This window comes from Odocoileus virginianus, chromosome 17 (assembly GCF_023699985.2).
Source record: "Odocoileus virginianus isolate 20LAN1187 ecotype Illinois chromosome 17, Ovbor_1.2, whole genome shotgun sequence".
NCBI classification, from domain to species: Eukaryota; Metazoa; Chordata; class Mammalia; order Artiodactyla; family Cervidae; genus Odocoileus; species Odocoileus virginianus.
The window spans coordinates 36,244,992-36,258,899 of record NC_069690.1 but is presented as its reverse complement, the minus strand read 5'-3'; the positions used below and the strand labels follow the sequence as shown (position 1 = coordinate 36,258,899).

At 49.0% G+C, this 13,908-nt stretch overlaps 1 protein-coding gene across 1 annotated transcript; it reads right to left on the bottom strand.

The window, feature by feature from the left end:
• Positions 1-11,010: 11,010 nt before the first annotated feature.
• HOXB1 (homeobox B1) lies at positions 11,011-12,373 on the bottom strand. The gene is made up of 2 exons (XM_020870751.2): positions 11,794-12,373; positions 11,011-11,339 (listed from the first exon to the last, which is right to left on the bottom strand). The coding sequence occupies exons 1-2, from the start codon at positions 12,371-12,373 to the stop codon at positions 11,011-11,013; spliced, it is 909 nt and encodes a 302-aa protein (XP_020726410.2).
• Between the last annotated feature and the right edge of the window lie 1,535 nt (positions 12,374-13,908).

Below are 13,908 nucleotides of genomic sequence, written 5' to 3'. Positions count from 1 at the left end.
TTTCGATGATCCAACGGATGTTGGCAATTTGATCTCTGGTTCCTCTGCCTTTTCTAAATCCAGCTTCAACATCTGGAAGTTCATGGTTCATATACTGTTGAAGCCTGATTTGGAGAATTTTGAGCATTACTTTACTAGCATGTGAGAAAAGTGCAAATGTGCGGTAGTTTGAGCATTCTTTGGTATTGCCTTTCTTTGGGAGTGGAATGAAAACTGACTTTTCCAGTCCTGTGGCCACTGCTGAGTTGTCTAAATTTGCTGGCATATTGAGTGCAGCACTTTCACAGCATCATCTTTTAGGATTTGAAATAGCTCAACTGGGATTCCATCTCCTCCACTAGCTTTGTTCCTAGTGATGCTTCCTAAGGCCTACTTGACTTCATATTCCAGGGTGTCTGGCTCTAGGTGAGTGATCACACCATCGTGATTATCTGGGTCTTGACGATCTTTTTTGTATAGTTCTTCTGTGCATTCCTGCCACCTCTTCTTAATATCTTCTGGTTCTGTTGGGTCCATACCATTTCTGTCCTTTATTGAGCCCACTTTTGCATGAAATGTTCCCTTGGTATCTCTAATTTTCTGGAAGAGATCTCTAGTCTTTCCCATTCTATTGTTTTCCTCTATTTCTTTGCACTGATCACTGAGGAAGGCTTTCTTATCTCTCCTTGCTATTCTTTGGAACTCTACATTCAAATGGGTATATCTTTCCTTTTCACTTCTCTTCTTTTCGCAGTTATTTGTAAGGCCTCCTCAGGCAGCCATTTTGCTTTTTTTCATTTCTTTTTCTTGGGGATGGTCTTGATCCCTGTCCCCTGTACAATGTCACAAACCTCCGTCCATAGTTCTTCAGGCACTCTGTCTGTCAGATCTAATCCCTTGAATCTATTTCTCACTTCTACTGTATAATCATAAGGGATTTGATTTAGGTCATATCTGAATGGTCTAGTGGTTTTCCCTACTTTCTTCAATTTAAGTCTGAATTTGGCAACATCTGCCAGAAACACCTCGCCCCATTGCCTTTACAATCCCTTAAACCTTAAAAACCCTTTGTTAAGCTTGCAAAATTGTGTGTGTGTGTGTGTGTGTATGTGTGTGTGTTGGAAGAAAAGGAAAGTCCTTTCTCTCCAGGTTTATCTACATAGAAAGATTACTATTCACACATATTAGGGACCCATGAACTTTTCTCTCTCCTTTCCCAATCAAGAGCTTTGGACCTCAAGAGAGAATGGACTCTATGATTCAGCAAACAGCTCTCACTTCAAAAAAATCAGCTTTCCAGATCTTTGGTACTCTGTGAAGGAGAAGTGAAATGGAAAGAGGCAGTAAGGGTGCTGAGTGAGACCCACTCTGACTGCAAAAAACTCTGTATGTCTGGAGCCCTGCCTCAGTTGAAAGGAGAGGATGGAAGAGGACTCCTGACCCCAGAGAAGAATCTGAGTTATGTCTCAGCAACTGAACAAACATTTACACTTGTCACCAAAAATAAAACTGAAAACTAAATTTGAGAGTTCTGGGGAGAGGGAAAAAAGAGAGAATCCAGTCTTTTCTTGTTTTCCAAGGGAGAAATCTGAGATTGGGAGCAGTTCAGCCCCTGGCCAATGCAGAAGATGTAAGAGCAATAAGTATTTTGTACTGATTAAATTAAATTCAAACCTAGGACCCTGTTTTTCAGAGAACTGCGTGTAAGAGGGCTGGAGGAAAAGAAAGAGTAAAGCAAAACATTTTCCAGTTTCTACATCCCTTTGACTTAGAGACAGTATTCAAAGAGAGGAATTTAAAAAATAATTTTTTTTCTCTAGTAAAACAGAGGGAGTTTTTCATAAAGGGAGGATTCTGGAAGACACTCTAATTATTTTTGGTAGATTTATTTAACACACTTCTGAATTTTTTTTTTTAAATATGATGTTGAAGAACCCAAAGCGAGGACTGATATCGGGTACTTTTTGGCACTTTTAGGCACTGATATTGGGATTTTTTTTCTTTTGTTTTGTGTCTGTCTCTCATTACATTCTAGGGATAAGCACAAGCTCTTTTTCTTTTTTCTACTCAAGGTGGGAAGACTCAGGTAAAGCCTACTGAACTCTGATCCAAAGACCAAAATGAAAACCAAGGGGGGGGAAAATCAGCTTACCAGATCTTTGTTACTCTGTGCAGGAAAAGTCCTGTTTGGGATTGTTTTGCTTGTTTCGCTTTCTCTTAATTTTTGCTTTCCCAATGAGTGCACAGTCACATGCCACCCAACATGGAGAAATGACTCATAACTTGCCTCCTTCCTTTTCATTTCTATCCTAGGAATTCTGTAGAGATGGATTAGAGGGAAGTATTTTTAGGAAAAGACCCTCTTCCTTTTCACCTCTATGCAGACAACTTTTCTCCGAAACTTCATTTTATACCACTTAACAGTCAAAACATAAATTCCAAAGAGTGAAGAGAAAGAGAACCTTCCCAAGCAGGTAACAATACTTGTTCCCCCAGTCTTTCTCTGACTCTTGCAGCCACATGTGCAGAACTGTGTACAAGGTCTGTTTGAATGTAGTTCGGAGGCACAAGTAACAATGCCTGTTTATAGATAGGTCTTTGAACGTGTGAGGGAAGTCGGCGTGTCTCTTTGAGAATGTGTCAAGGTGTGGATTTCAACAGGTTTTGAAATGTGTGGCAAGGCAAGCATGCAAACCCTTTCAAAGGTGTCTTTGCAATCCCCATCCAAAGCACTCAAATCACTGAATTTGAATTGCTGAATACAGACCCCCTGCAGGATTAGGAACTTGCCCCACCCCACCCATCCTTCAGAGAAGGCGTGGCTGTCTTGCCTTCCTCTAACTCAGGGTAGTGTCCCTCCTGCCAGGCCCCAAAGGTGGGGATTGAAAATTGAGTTCTGAAGAATGACTGAGTGTTAACTGAAGAGACAGCCGAGTAACTGGAAGTGGTGGAGGGTGGGAAGCTCGGGGCTGGGGAGGGTCGTGGGACAGCTTTTTCTGCCAATTGCCAGCCCGTTTCCTCACACATGCCTCGGAGGCTTTCTTCTGCACAGTTTGTTGTCCAGCTTCTGCCTCTTCAGACTCCCCAGGCCCCAAAATGTTAGCTTCCAGCAAAGGCTGTGTCTGAAACGGAGAATCAGAGAACTCTGCTTAAAATTGTCAGAACCATGCCTAGGACCCTTGAACCTTTGAGTTTTTTCAGGTCACTGCTAAGGAATTCCCTTCCCCAACTCCATTCTTCTTAGGGGGCCCTTGATCTAGAAATCTAACCCCAGAGAGGAACTCCAGGAGCTGGAGGAGATTTTTTCTTTTCCATGACACTTTTCACTTCCTTTTTCTTGCTTTAAGTTAGGTTCCTGTTCTGTGACCAGGACCCACGTGTGTAGAGCTACAGTGGGAGTAAGCAAGAGGATGTCATTAATTCCCAACAATTTCCAACAATGGTAACTAGCCACACCAGAATGGATGATCTTCCCAAGAGTTCTGAAACACTTCCAGTAGGTAACCATCATCGCCCTTGACTTCCGTTAAGCATTAAAAGTAATGCTCCCCTCAACGTTCTCTTTCAGACCCAAACAAACCTAAGCACTCCCGTGTGTGATTTCACTTTATTGGGCCTAGAAGGGAAGAACATCCCAAACATTTTCAGAAAAGGAAACCTTGGTCCATTGGTGTATAAAGGACATTGCACCCTGTGGAGTTGAGTTGAGTGATGGAAAAGAGAAAGGAAGGCTTGTCTGCAGCGGAAGCACCTGCCTAGATCTCCCTGTAGAAGGACAGTTTCTTTATTTTCTATCAACATTTCTACCAATCTAAACATCCAGCTGGGCCTTCAAACCCTTGACATTTCTAAAATTGAGTCTTTTCTTGAGTTTACACTTGCTACAGTAAAGGAAGCTCAAACAAAACAAACAAACAAAAGCTCTATGGGTGAGCCCGGGAAGCACACTTGTTCTGGAGCTGCAAAGGGAACTCTGTCACTAGCCTGAGATAAATACCTTTAATGAATGAACGGAAGTCGAAGAAGAAAATGCCTCCTAAGTCCCCATCCATCTGTTGCCCTACTTTCATTATTTTCACATGAATCCATTGATCATGGTAACACTCTTGGACTAATTAAACGTCTAAAACGACGTCATTTCAGAACACCATTTTGGGGAGTGAGCGACTTCTAGACAAGAGGAATTTGCTTCAATATTCACTTGTCTAACAAATATTTACTGAGCATCTACTATGTTCCAGGCATTGTTGAAGGCACTAGAAATGCAGCAATGAGCAAAACAGAAATCTTAGCTTTCATGGATCTTACAGTCTAAAAAGTTAGGAAGTTAGAGGCTATTTTCCTATGTGGATGCTGGTAACATGCATGTCACTTCTTTATTGTCTTAGGGCTTTTAGTATCTTTGGGAAGAGAGTCCAAGCTATTACAAGTTTACCAAATTTTTCTACCATTAGATGTAGTTCAATGACACTAATAACATGGCCCTTTGCAGTCCTGGATCATGTCCCCAACCTGACAGTCCCATTTTAGCCAATCTCCATACACCTCTTCCCCAAAAAGACAATCATTTGCTGAGCTGTCTCTCCTCTGGGAGGCCCAGGCACTGGTCCAGCAAGAGTGGAGAGACCAGGGCATGACCCCACGACCGGGACCCTTCCCCCGCCCTCTGGCCTCCCCTGAACAGGCAGCTCCTCTGGGGCTGGGGGGGTGGGGGGCTGCAAGCCATTCAGGGCTGAACTCTTCATGAACCAGGAAGGGAAGGGGGTGGGGGCTGCAGTGCAGAGCCAGCAGGAGCTGGCTGGGGAGGCCAGGCTTCTGGGCAAACCTCTCTGGCTGAGTAAATACTGAGCTGCCTCATCTCCAAGGTGGGGGTTGAAACGGAGCTGTCAGGCCAGAGTAAACTGAAGGGAGCTTTGGGGCCTCTGAGGAACAGAAGGCACATGTTTTCTGGGGCTCCCTCCCTCCTACATTCTCCCTCTAGGCAGAGAGGGTTATAGGGCTCAGAATTGTCTAGACCCAGGCCAGTGATCTTGAGAGCTGGAGGAAACGGAACTGGAGTGGGTGGGAGAGAAACAGTAATTTTGATTAGCTCTAACTAAGCCTGTAGACTATATACAACATGATACTCTCCCCACCCCTCCCAACCACCCCCTATCCCAGACCAAGTTTAACATTCTTTCTCACTTACATCTTCTCAGAAGGAAGGATGAGTAAAGCTGTAGTGAGATAATGCAACTTATATTAAAGACTGGGAAAGCAGGCACACAGAGGTTAAATGACTGACTCAAGGCCACCCTTGGTAGAGGAAGCTCTGGTCTCCTGACTTCCTACAACATTCTTTCTTCTCTGTAGCACCTGATCTACTTATTTCCCAGTGAAGAGAATGACAGTGGCCAAGAGGTCCTACTTTTTTTTTTTTTTTCTCCTGAGTGGGAGGGGCCATTTCTACCCATCAGTGGCCTTCTCCTTTTATTTATTTATTTATTTTTTTTTAGTTTTTATTAGTTGGAGGCTAATTACTTTACATCATTACAGTAGTTTTTGTTATACATTGATATGAATTAGCCATGGCTTTACATGTATTCCCCATCCCAGTCCCCCCTCCCACCTCCCTCTCCACCCGATCCCTCTGGGTCTTCCCAGTGCACCAGGCCCGAGCACTTGTCTCATGTACACAACCTGAGCTGGTTATCCGTTTCACCCTAGATAATATACATGTTTCAATGCTGTTCTCCTGAAACATCCCACCCTCGCCTTCTCCCAGAGTCCACAAGTCTGTTCCATACATCTGAGTCTCTTTTTCTGTTTTGCATATAGGGTTATCGTTACCATCTTTCTAAAGTCCATATATATGTGTTAGTATACTGTAATGGTCTTTATCTTTCTGGCTTACTTCGCTCTGTATAATGGGCTCCAGTTTCATCCATCTCATTAGAACTGATTCAAATGAATTCTTTTTAATGGCTGAGTAGTATTCCATGGTGTATATGTACCACAGCTTCCTCATCCATTCGTCTGCTGATGGGCATCTGGCTTGCTTCCATGTCCTGGCTATTATAAACAGTGCTGCGATGAACATTGGGGTGCATGTGGTAGAGGTCCTACTTTGAATGGAAGTCAACAGCTGCTTGAGCCATTCTGTTCTCCCAGGAATGGACATTAAATATTTTGCATCTCCAACTCCTGTTCTGTGAAATTGCAAAAGATGAAGCATCTGGAATATTGTGGTTGAGTTATATAAAGGAGGCCATGCAAGGAAGTTCATAAAGCTAGGACCGAACCATCACAAAATAAAACTTGGTACAATGGCAGGGGGTGCCAAAGTCATGGACAACAGTGAGAATGTGCTCCCAGAATTATGCAATGAGACTGTCTGGCCCAAAGTATGTCTCATTCCGATGTTGCACTTGCTATAAACTAGTATTCTGTGGGGCTACCCTGAACATTTTCATTCATGACTGTTTTACTTCCCAGCAGCAAATTCCATGGTTATGGTACCACATGAGTCTGCAGGTACGGTGCTGGAGGATGAAGGTTAGAGAATGTCTGCTTCTAGCATACCAAGGCCAAGCACACCTTAATAAAAAATGTCTTATATGAACACCTAAAACAGAAAACCTCTACTGTACACTGCCAGGCAGTGTTCTAAGCTTGTCTCATGTATCTCACTTATTCAACTTTCCTCATTTTACATCTGAAGAAACAGAAGCACAGGGAAACCGATTAACTGGCATAAACTCACTCACCCAGCTGGTAAGAGAACCACACTGAAACTAAAGAGACCCACACTGAAAACTAAGCTACGCAGAGCCCTTACCCTCCACTACTCTAAATTAGGAACTCACCGTGTCAGCCTTCAGGACTTCTGACCCACCCTCCCAGTAGAGAAGGGAGAGACAGTGCTGGAGGCCCAGGACAACTCTCCTTTTCTTCAGGTGAGTTGGTTGAGACCTGAAGGAAAGGGTCTCAGCCAGACCCATCTGAGTGTTCTCAGCGGCTAAGAAGGGAATCCCCTCTACCTGTCCTTAGCTCCAGAACCTGTCCCTGGTCTCATCCACCATTCAGGGATCAGACAAGACATGAGGGTGAGAAGTGAAAATGTGTGTGTACCCCAAAGGGTCAAGATGTACCCTGGAATTGATTAGGCACATGTTCCCTTTAATAATTATAGGTGTTATCATAGCTCACATTTATTTTTTAGGGACTGCTCCCTAATATTTTATACATATAAACCTATTTATTAGTATCAACCCTATGAAATAGATGATGCCCATCTTGGAGAAAATTAAACTGGGTAACCTGCCCAAGGCCACAAGGCTGTGAGAAGCAGGTCCCACCATGTAGCCTCCACTCCACCCAACCCTCTGGAGGATTTGAACCCACATATATTGGCCTTCCTCTCAGGTTCATCTGGATCTGTGTGCTCTTACTCATCACGAGATGCCCCCCAGCCTCCCCACCTCCTCCAAGCCCCATCCCACCAACTCCCCTACAGCAGCCCAGTGGTATTGGTGCAAGGAATATTCATAACAAAGACATCCACGTTAAAAGTAAGAACTTCAGGGCTTTTAAATCTCTTTTTCTTGTCTCTCTCATCCAGATCAAAGGGCCTCACTTTGGAAGAACAAACGCTGAAGAAAAAAAGCAAATGAAAGAGGAAAAGTTCACACTCAGGGCTGAGAAACAGATGGTACAGAGGGTTGGGTGGAGTGGAGGCTGCATGGTGGAGGAGGGGCCGGGAGCTACTTCTCAGAAACCTTGACAAACTTTCAACCTGAGAAGAACTTTCCCTCCCACGAAGAATCAAGGTGTGTGTGGGGGGGGTGGATCTTTATTTCAAGAGTTTTATTTTCAAAACAGGAGAGTTTTTGGAGATCTTGTAAATGGAGGTGTTGGAATAGAGGTCTTTAAATTGTGCAGAAAATGTGTTTTCAGAGTTCCTGGTTTCAGAATTCCCTTCGCTCCCTCAATGGCTATGAAAAAACCACCTATCTGAAAGGCATGGTGGAGACTATGAAGGAAGCAGCATGTCATCTATTCTGGAAAGTTTAACAATGTGTTTTTGCTTGTTTGATTGTTTGTTTGTACCAACCACTCCTTTGTCATTTTAGATAGGAAAATACCGTGACCTTTTGTTTCTGCAATAAATAACTTCCGTGTAGACCAGTCTGAGGCCTCAGATAAGTAGGATTTGGGAAGAGTACAAAGCAGGAAAGGAGTTAGGATCAAAGAGGATGGGGGGCGCTCAGATGTATTGTGGATTCTTTTGAGGACGCCTGTTAACAGAGAATTTTGCCCCTCATCCCTCCATGGATGGGGCGGGGGCGGAGAGGAATCAAATGGTTCCTTCTGCTATGGCCAAAAACCCAATAGACCAACCTCCCCTAGGCCTTGTGAGCCCCAGTCGAGGTCCAGGGTCATCATCCTTTGGGTGCGGCTCTAACAAAAGGTCCTTCCTCCTCCTTGATTTTCTGCCCAGTCGTCCAAAGTTTGCAGGATCCAGAAATACCCCAACTAGAAGGCTCTGTCAGCTGACATCGAATGGCTCCAAGCAAGGGGAGTTTTGTTTCCACAGACACTGCTCTGTGCCCTCTGTCAAGGTGACCCCTTTGGGGAAGCCAACCCTGGTGGCAATTTCAATTAAATGCAGAAAAGCAAATAGATTTATTTTTTTAAGACAGAGGGCAAAGCATCAGCTTCTGGGAAATCTGGGCTTCCTCTTCCAAACCACTTGTCTTCTTCTCCAGCTGGACTGTGCAATTATTGATAACTTGGCCTCTCCTATAACAGCACCAATTTCATTAGGAAACAAATGCTCGGCGTTTCTTGAGCACACTGCTAGTCTTTTTCGCTCCTTGTCTTCCTTTGAAAGGTCGAGAAATCAATAGATGGAGTGGATAAGACGCCCCCTTGGTCCTGCTGCCCGCTCCCAGCTGTCCTGGTCCAAGGCACTTGGCCTCCCGGGATCCCCATAATCAATAAACCGCAGACCCGCGTTCTCTGGACTGCACTTCGGGGCGGGAAAGCTGACGGTTTGCGACCGTCTCGGCCCTGCCCGACCCAGGCCCCCTTCCCTGCCCCCGCCTCCGCCGACCAAAGGGGACCTGTGGTCAGTGGGACCCGCCGGGAGACAATTGCTACCCCCGCGGGCGCGGTGTCGGCTTGTTTGGAAAGCCCGGGGGCGCTTCGAGGTAAAAAGGTCAGCGCGGGACTGGGGTTTACCTCCTCCGCCCACCCCAGGCCCTCCGGGCTCCAACCTGCCGCTGCCTCCCCCGCAGCCCAGCGACCCCTCGGCCTTTTCGCCGCGCCTCCCGCGCCGTCCAGCGCTGGAGACCCGGGCGGTCTCTGTGAGCCGGATGGACCGCACATCGGAGGCGGCGGGTACGGCCAGAGCCTCCCAGCCGCGCCCGCTCCCGGGCGCCGATGTCCCAGTTGGGTGGAAAGGCGCCGGTCTGGGCGCGGGAGTGGAAGGGTTAACCTGTGTGCCAGTCTGAAGTTTGTCGGGCGACCCACCCTCTGACTTTCTCTAAGCAAGAATTGGCCGGGAACGGGACAGTACACAGCCTTCCCAGCAAATATTTACTGAGGCCCACTCTATGCCAGGCCTCGCTCTGGATATGGGGGAGGGAGGAGGGGGAAGGGGTAGAGGGCCCTTCCCTTCGCCTTTCCCCAATTCCTCCTCTTTTCACACCCTTTTCTGTTCTCTCCAAACGGATCCACTAGTCTCCTTTCCTGCCTTCCTCTGAGGACGGTCTCCGAACTCTTTCCTCCCCACCGCCTTTCCCCTCTAGGTCTTCCCACGTTCCTCCAATGACCGGAGGGCTGACGGCTGTCAGATTAGGAAACCTAGGACCCGGTTCTGCTGAGGCCCCACCCAGTAAGTCCTTCTCTTTACCCAACTGAGATCATGAAGCTCAGCTGCTTCCAACTCAACTAACTTGCATCTACTCTTTCCTCATCTCTCCCCCAGCGCTCTTGGAGAGAGAGCCTCCTTTTCCCCTAGACAGAGGAGCAGAAGAGGCGGGAGGAGGGGAAAACAGACTTTATTGAAATGAGGTAGCTGGAGGGACAGAGAGAACCCGGTTGCTTGGGGCTCAGGTTTCCGGAAAGAGTGGTGTCTCCACTGTCCCAAGGTTCAGAGAAATGCTTGATGCTGGTCGGAGCTCTCCCTGCACCTGGGCCTCCCTGGGCTGCACCAGGGATGGGGGTGGAGATGAGGAGGAAGGTCCTGGCTTTTCCAGGAGGCAATAAATAGGGGAGGAACTAGTGGGGGCGAGCCTGCGCCTTCCTGGTAGAGGCTTGCTGGGGTCCAGCCTCAAACAACATTCCAGAAGTCTCTGAAGTACCAAGTTCCAAAACACTTTGGTAGCTTCGAGATGAAGCCGCGGGGGGCGGGGGGCGGGGGGCGGGCAGGTCTCAGAAAACAGCCTCTGGAGGCCGCTAGTGCAATACAAATGTGCCAGGAGGGGGTTAATAGGGTTCGATGGGGTGGTGGGGGGAGCTTTTTGGTCTGTCACAAGGCAGCTGGTGCTATTGTAAAGTCTGTGGCAACTAGAGAGATTAAGCATTGGTCATATGCCAGCACCCAAATACCTCCCACACAGGAAACCTTCTCTCTGTCCTGGGCCTAGAAGGGGGAGTTAGGATAAGAGTGCATGAGAGGAGAGTCGTCGAAGCTCAAAGGCACTGGACTGAACAAATGGAAGTTGGAAGGGAAAGGAGAACCCGGGAGGTTGGGACTTGCTCCCACCCCACCCGAGGGCTGATCTCCAGATTAGAGGCAGAGGGAAGCCCTTCCCTTACATTAGACAGGTTGGGTCTCCTGTGTCTCTGGTCCCCGGTAGGGTCCCCAGCCATCAGCACCCTGCCCAGACTGGAGGAAAGCAGTCCCCCATTCCTCCCAAAGGCAGCTCTGAACTGGCGCCCCAGCCTAGTAGTAGAGCTGAGGCCGAGATTAGAGGACAGAGGAGAGGGCTGAACGGGGACTCCTCAGCGCTCTGGTGCTGAGGGGTCCCGGGTGGGAGGTTTAGTTCAGGAGGTGACGGAGCTGGGCGAAGCTTCTGGGGAGGTGCACGTGGACTGGTCGGAGGTGTCTCCAGTCGCCTCCTTGGGACAGCCTGGAGGGGCTGGGGGCACCCGGCCTCCCTCCCGCTCCCGCTTCTTTTGCTTCATGCGCCGGTTCTGGAACCAAATCTTGACCTGCGTCTCGTTGAGCTCCAGGGTGGCAGCGATCTCCACCCTCCGGGCCCGGCTCAGGTACTTGTTGAAATGGAACTCCTTCTCCAGTTCGGTCAGCTGCCGAGTGGTGAAGTTGGTGCGGAGGCCACCTGGAGCGCCCAGGCCCAGCTCCGACACCTTCGCTAGGGGCGGGGCAAGAGAAGGGCCACGTCAGTTCTCTCCTCTTTCTCCTTCCCCTCCCCTCTGCCCCCCACCCCCGCCAGCTCTGCACCCCCAGCCACCATTCTATCCAGCTTCAGCTCTCAAAGTTCCCGTGGATCACCAGGCACCCCTCCAGGTGACCTGAAGCAGCCCCCCACACTTCCACCCCCCAGCTCCCCCTCCTCGGAACACCAGGTCCTGGGCCTGCGCTGAGCACACAGATCAGGAAGTGGGGGTGTGTGTGGAGACTTACTCTTAAGGTTAACTGGGCACTCACTGGGTGGGGAGACCCCACCTGACCTGAGACTGAGCACAGTGCTCTTACCTGCCTCTACCCGGCGGTGCAGACAGGAACCCCGCCCAGGACACCTCAGTGCAAAAGCAGCAGAGCCACTCTGAGCCCCCAGAGAGGGGGTGGCCATGTCTGAGCCCTACCTGTCTTGGGTGGGTTCCTCTTAACCTTCATCCAGTCGAATGTCTGGGCTGTAGGGGTGCTCGTTTCTGATGCGCAGGCCGATTCCTTGTCTTCGGAGAGGAGATCAGCACAAGCCGGTGCAAAGCTCCCTGTCTGCTCAGTCCCGTAATGGGGCTGTGGTGGAGGGTAGGGCCCCGGGCCCACTCCAGCGGTTCCATAGCCGTCGGAAGACAAGGCCCCTAGCTGGGCCCCATAACTTGAAGGATGAAAATAGCCTCCATCTCCTTCCAGCTGGCCCAGAGGGTAGTACTGAGAAGACCCGTAGCTTGCACTGCAGGCAGCCGGGGAGTACCCTGAGGTCGCAGAGCTGGGGAAGGGCAACCCTAGTGCCGAGGGTGGCTGTTGAGCCGGATAGCCTGAGTTCTGCTGGATTGCAGAGCTGGGCAGCCCCCCGCCATAGCGAGTCTCGCCTGCATAGCTGTCAACAGCGGAAGCCGAGCTGGGGGGGAAGGAGGTAGGGGCGCTGTGGGCGCCGTAGGCGCTGGGTCCCCGGTTACAGAGTGGGTACTCTAAGAAGGAGTTCATCCTATTATAGTCCATGCGTGGAGGCCGCAGGAGGGTCGGCCCGTTTGGGGGAGACACCCTCTTGCCCTACAACCTTTCGGCAGTATGTCACAGCGCCGAAGCTTGCATCCATGGCCTAACCCAGCTCGCCTGGGCCAGCGCTCCCCCAGGAAGGGGGTAGGGAGTGGGGGTGGAGGGGTGCATGTGATCTCTCCCAGGCCAATGGGCGCTGCGGGCCACAGTTTGGCAGCCCCAGCGCCCATCCATCACCCCCCAAGCATTAGCATGACAAAGACACTTCAATCACCCGCAGCCCATCCATCTGAGGGCGACATGGAAGCGTCAAAAACATCTTTCTTCAAAGACTTTTGGAAAGAAGGGACCGGAGGGAGAGGGGGCAAAAGTTAGAGGAATATTCAAGACTTTCCTCCCCTCTCAGTCCCCAAGGCCTTCAATAGGTTCCTAGGTTATTAGATTTGGACAAATTCAACCCAGCTGCCCTTCATTCTTCCCACCACCACCCCCCCACCTCACAAAGGAGCAACCCCCTCCCCAAGTCTGTAGACCAGGAGATGGGGAATCCAGCCTCCTTTGCCCAGAACTCCCACTCTGAGTTTCTTTCTCCTAATTTGGGGTGATGGGCTAGGACAGCCAAGTGAGGTATGTTGTCTTGGACCAAATGGATGACTGTGAAGGAAGAGGGTGCAAAAACACCTAAGGGTGTGAGGCAGGGCCTAGACTCTAGAGAAAGAATTCATTAAGTGAGGGGTGGGAAACTGGCATTTCAAGGAGCAAGACAAGATGACAGAACTGCGGAGAAGAGGATGAGAAATGCCCCATTCCCCTCTCCACCTCTCCACATAACCACTCTCTCCTCATTCACACATCCATTTCTCTCCCTCAGCTTCTTTTTATATTCTCTCTGTCTCAATCCATCTCTCTGTTCCTCCATCTCTCTCCATATTTATATTCCTTCCCTACCTATACATCAACTCATCTCTCTGGATGTATTTATCCTCTCTCTAGCCATCCATAGCTATAGATGGCTTGCTCACTCAGACTCAAATAACTCCCTGTGTCTCTCCAGAGAGCCACAATGAGCACAGAGCTAGGTGATGTTTACTTACAGGTGAAGAGAGGGAATTTTTATTCTTTTCCTGAAGTGTTTTAAACTAGTGTAGTGCATTCTTCTGGTTCCTTCCTGCCCCACACCCCTCTCCCCCAAAATCCCAAGCCTCAAATCCATAAATTCAATAGCAGTTACATCTTAAAGATTACTCAAGTTTCCAATGAATTTTCTAGAATAGATCAAAGGAGTTTGCTTAGAGAATGGGAGCTTCCGTGTGGCGGTCTTGAGGCTCAGGAGGGGAGTCTCACCCCTTTCAGCGGGGTGTGTCTGTTGGGTTCTGGTTGGGGGAGGGGAGGAGAACAGGAAGTGTCTCCTTTACTCTGTTCAGACCAAGATGGAACTGGAGGGAAGCTCTTAGGTAGAGCCCATTGATTCCCCTCCTCCAGACTCTGGGGACAAGAGCTTGGCGCAATCTAACACCCACGCTCATTTGTAATCTGTC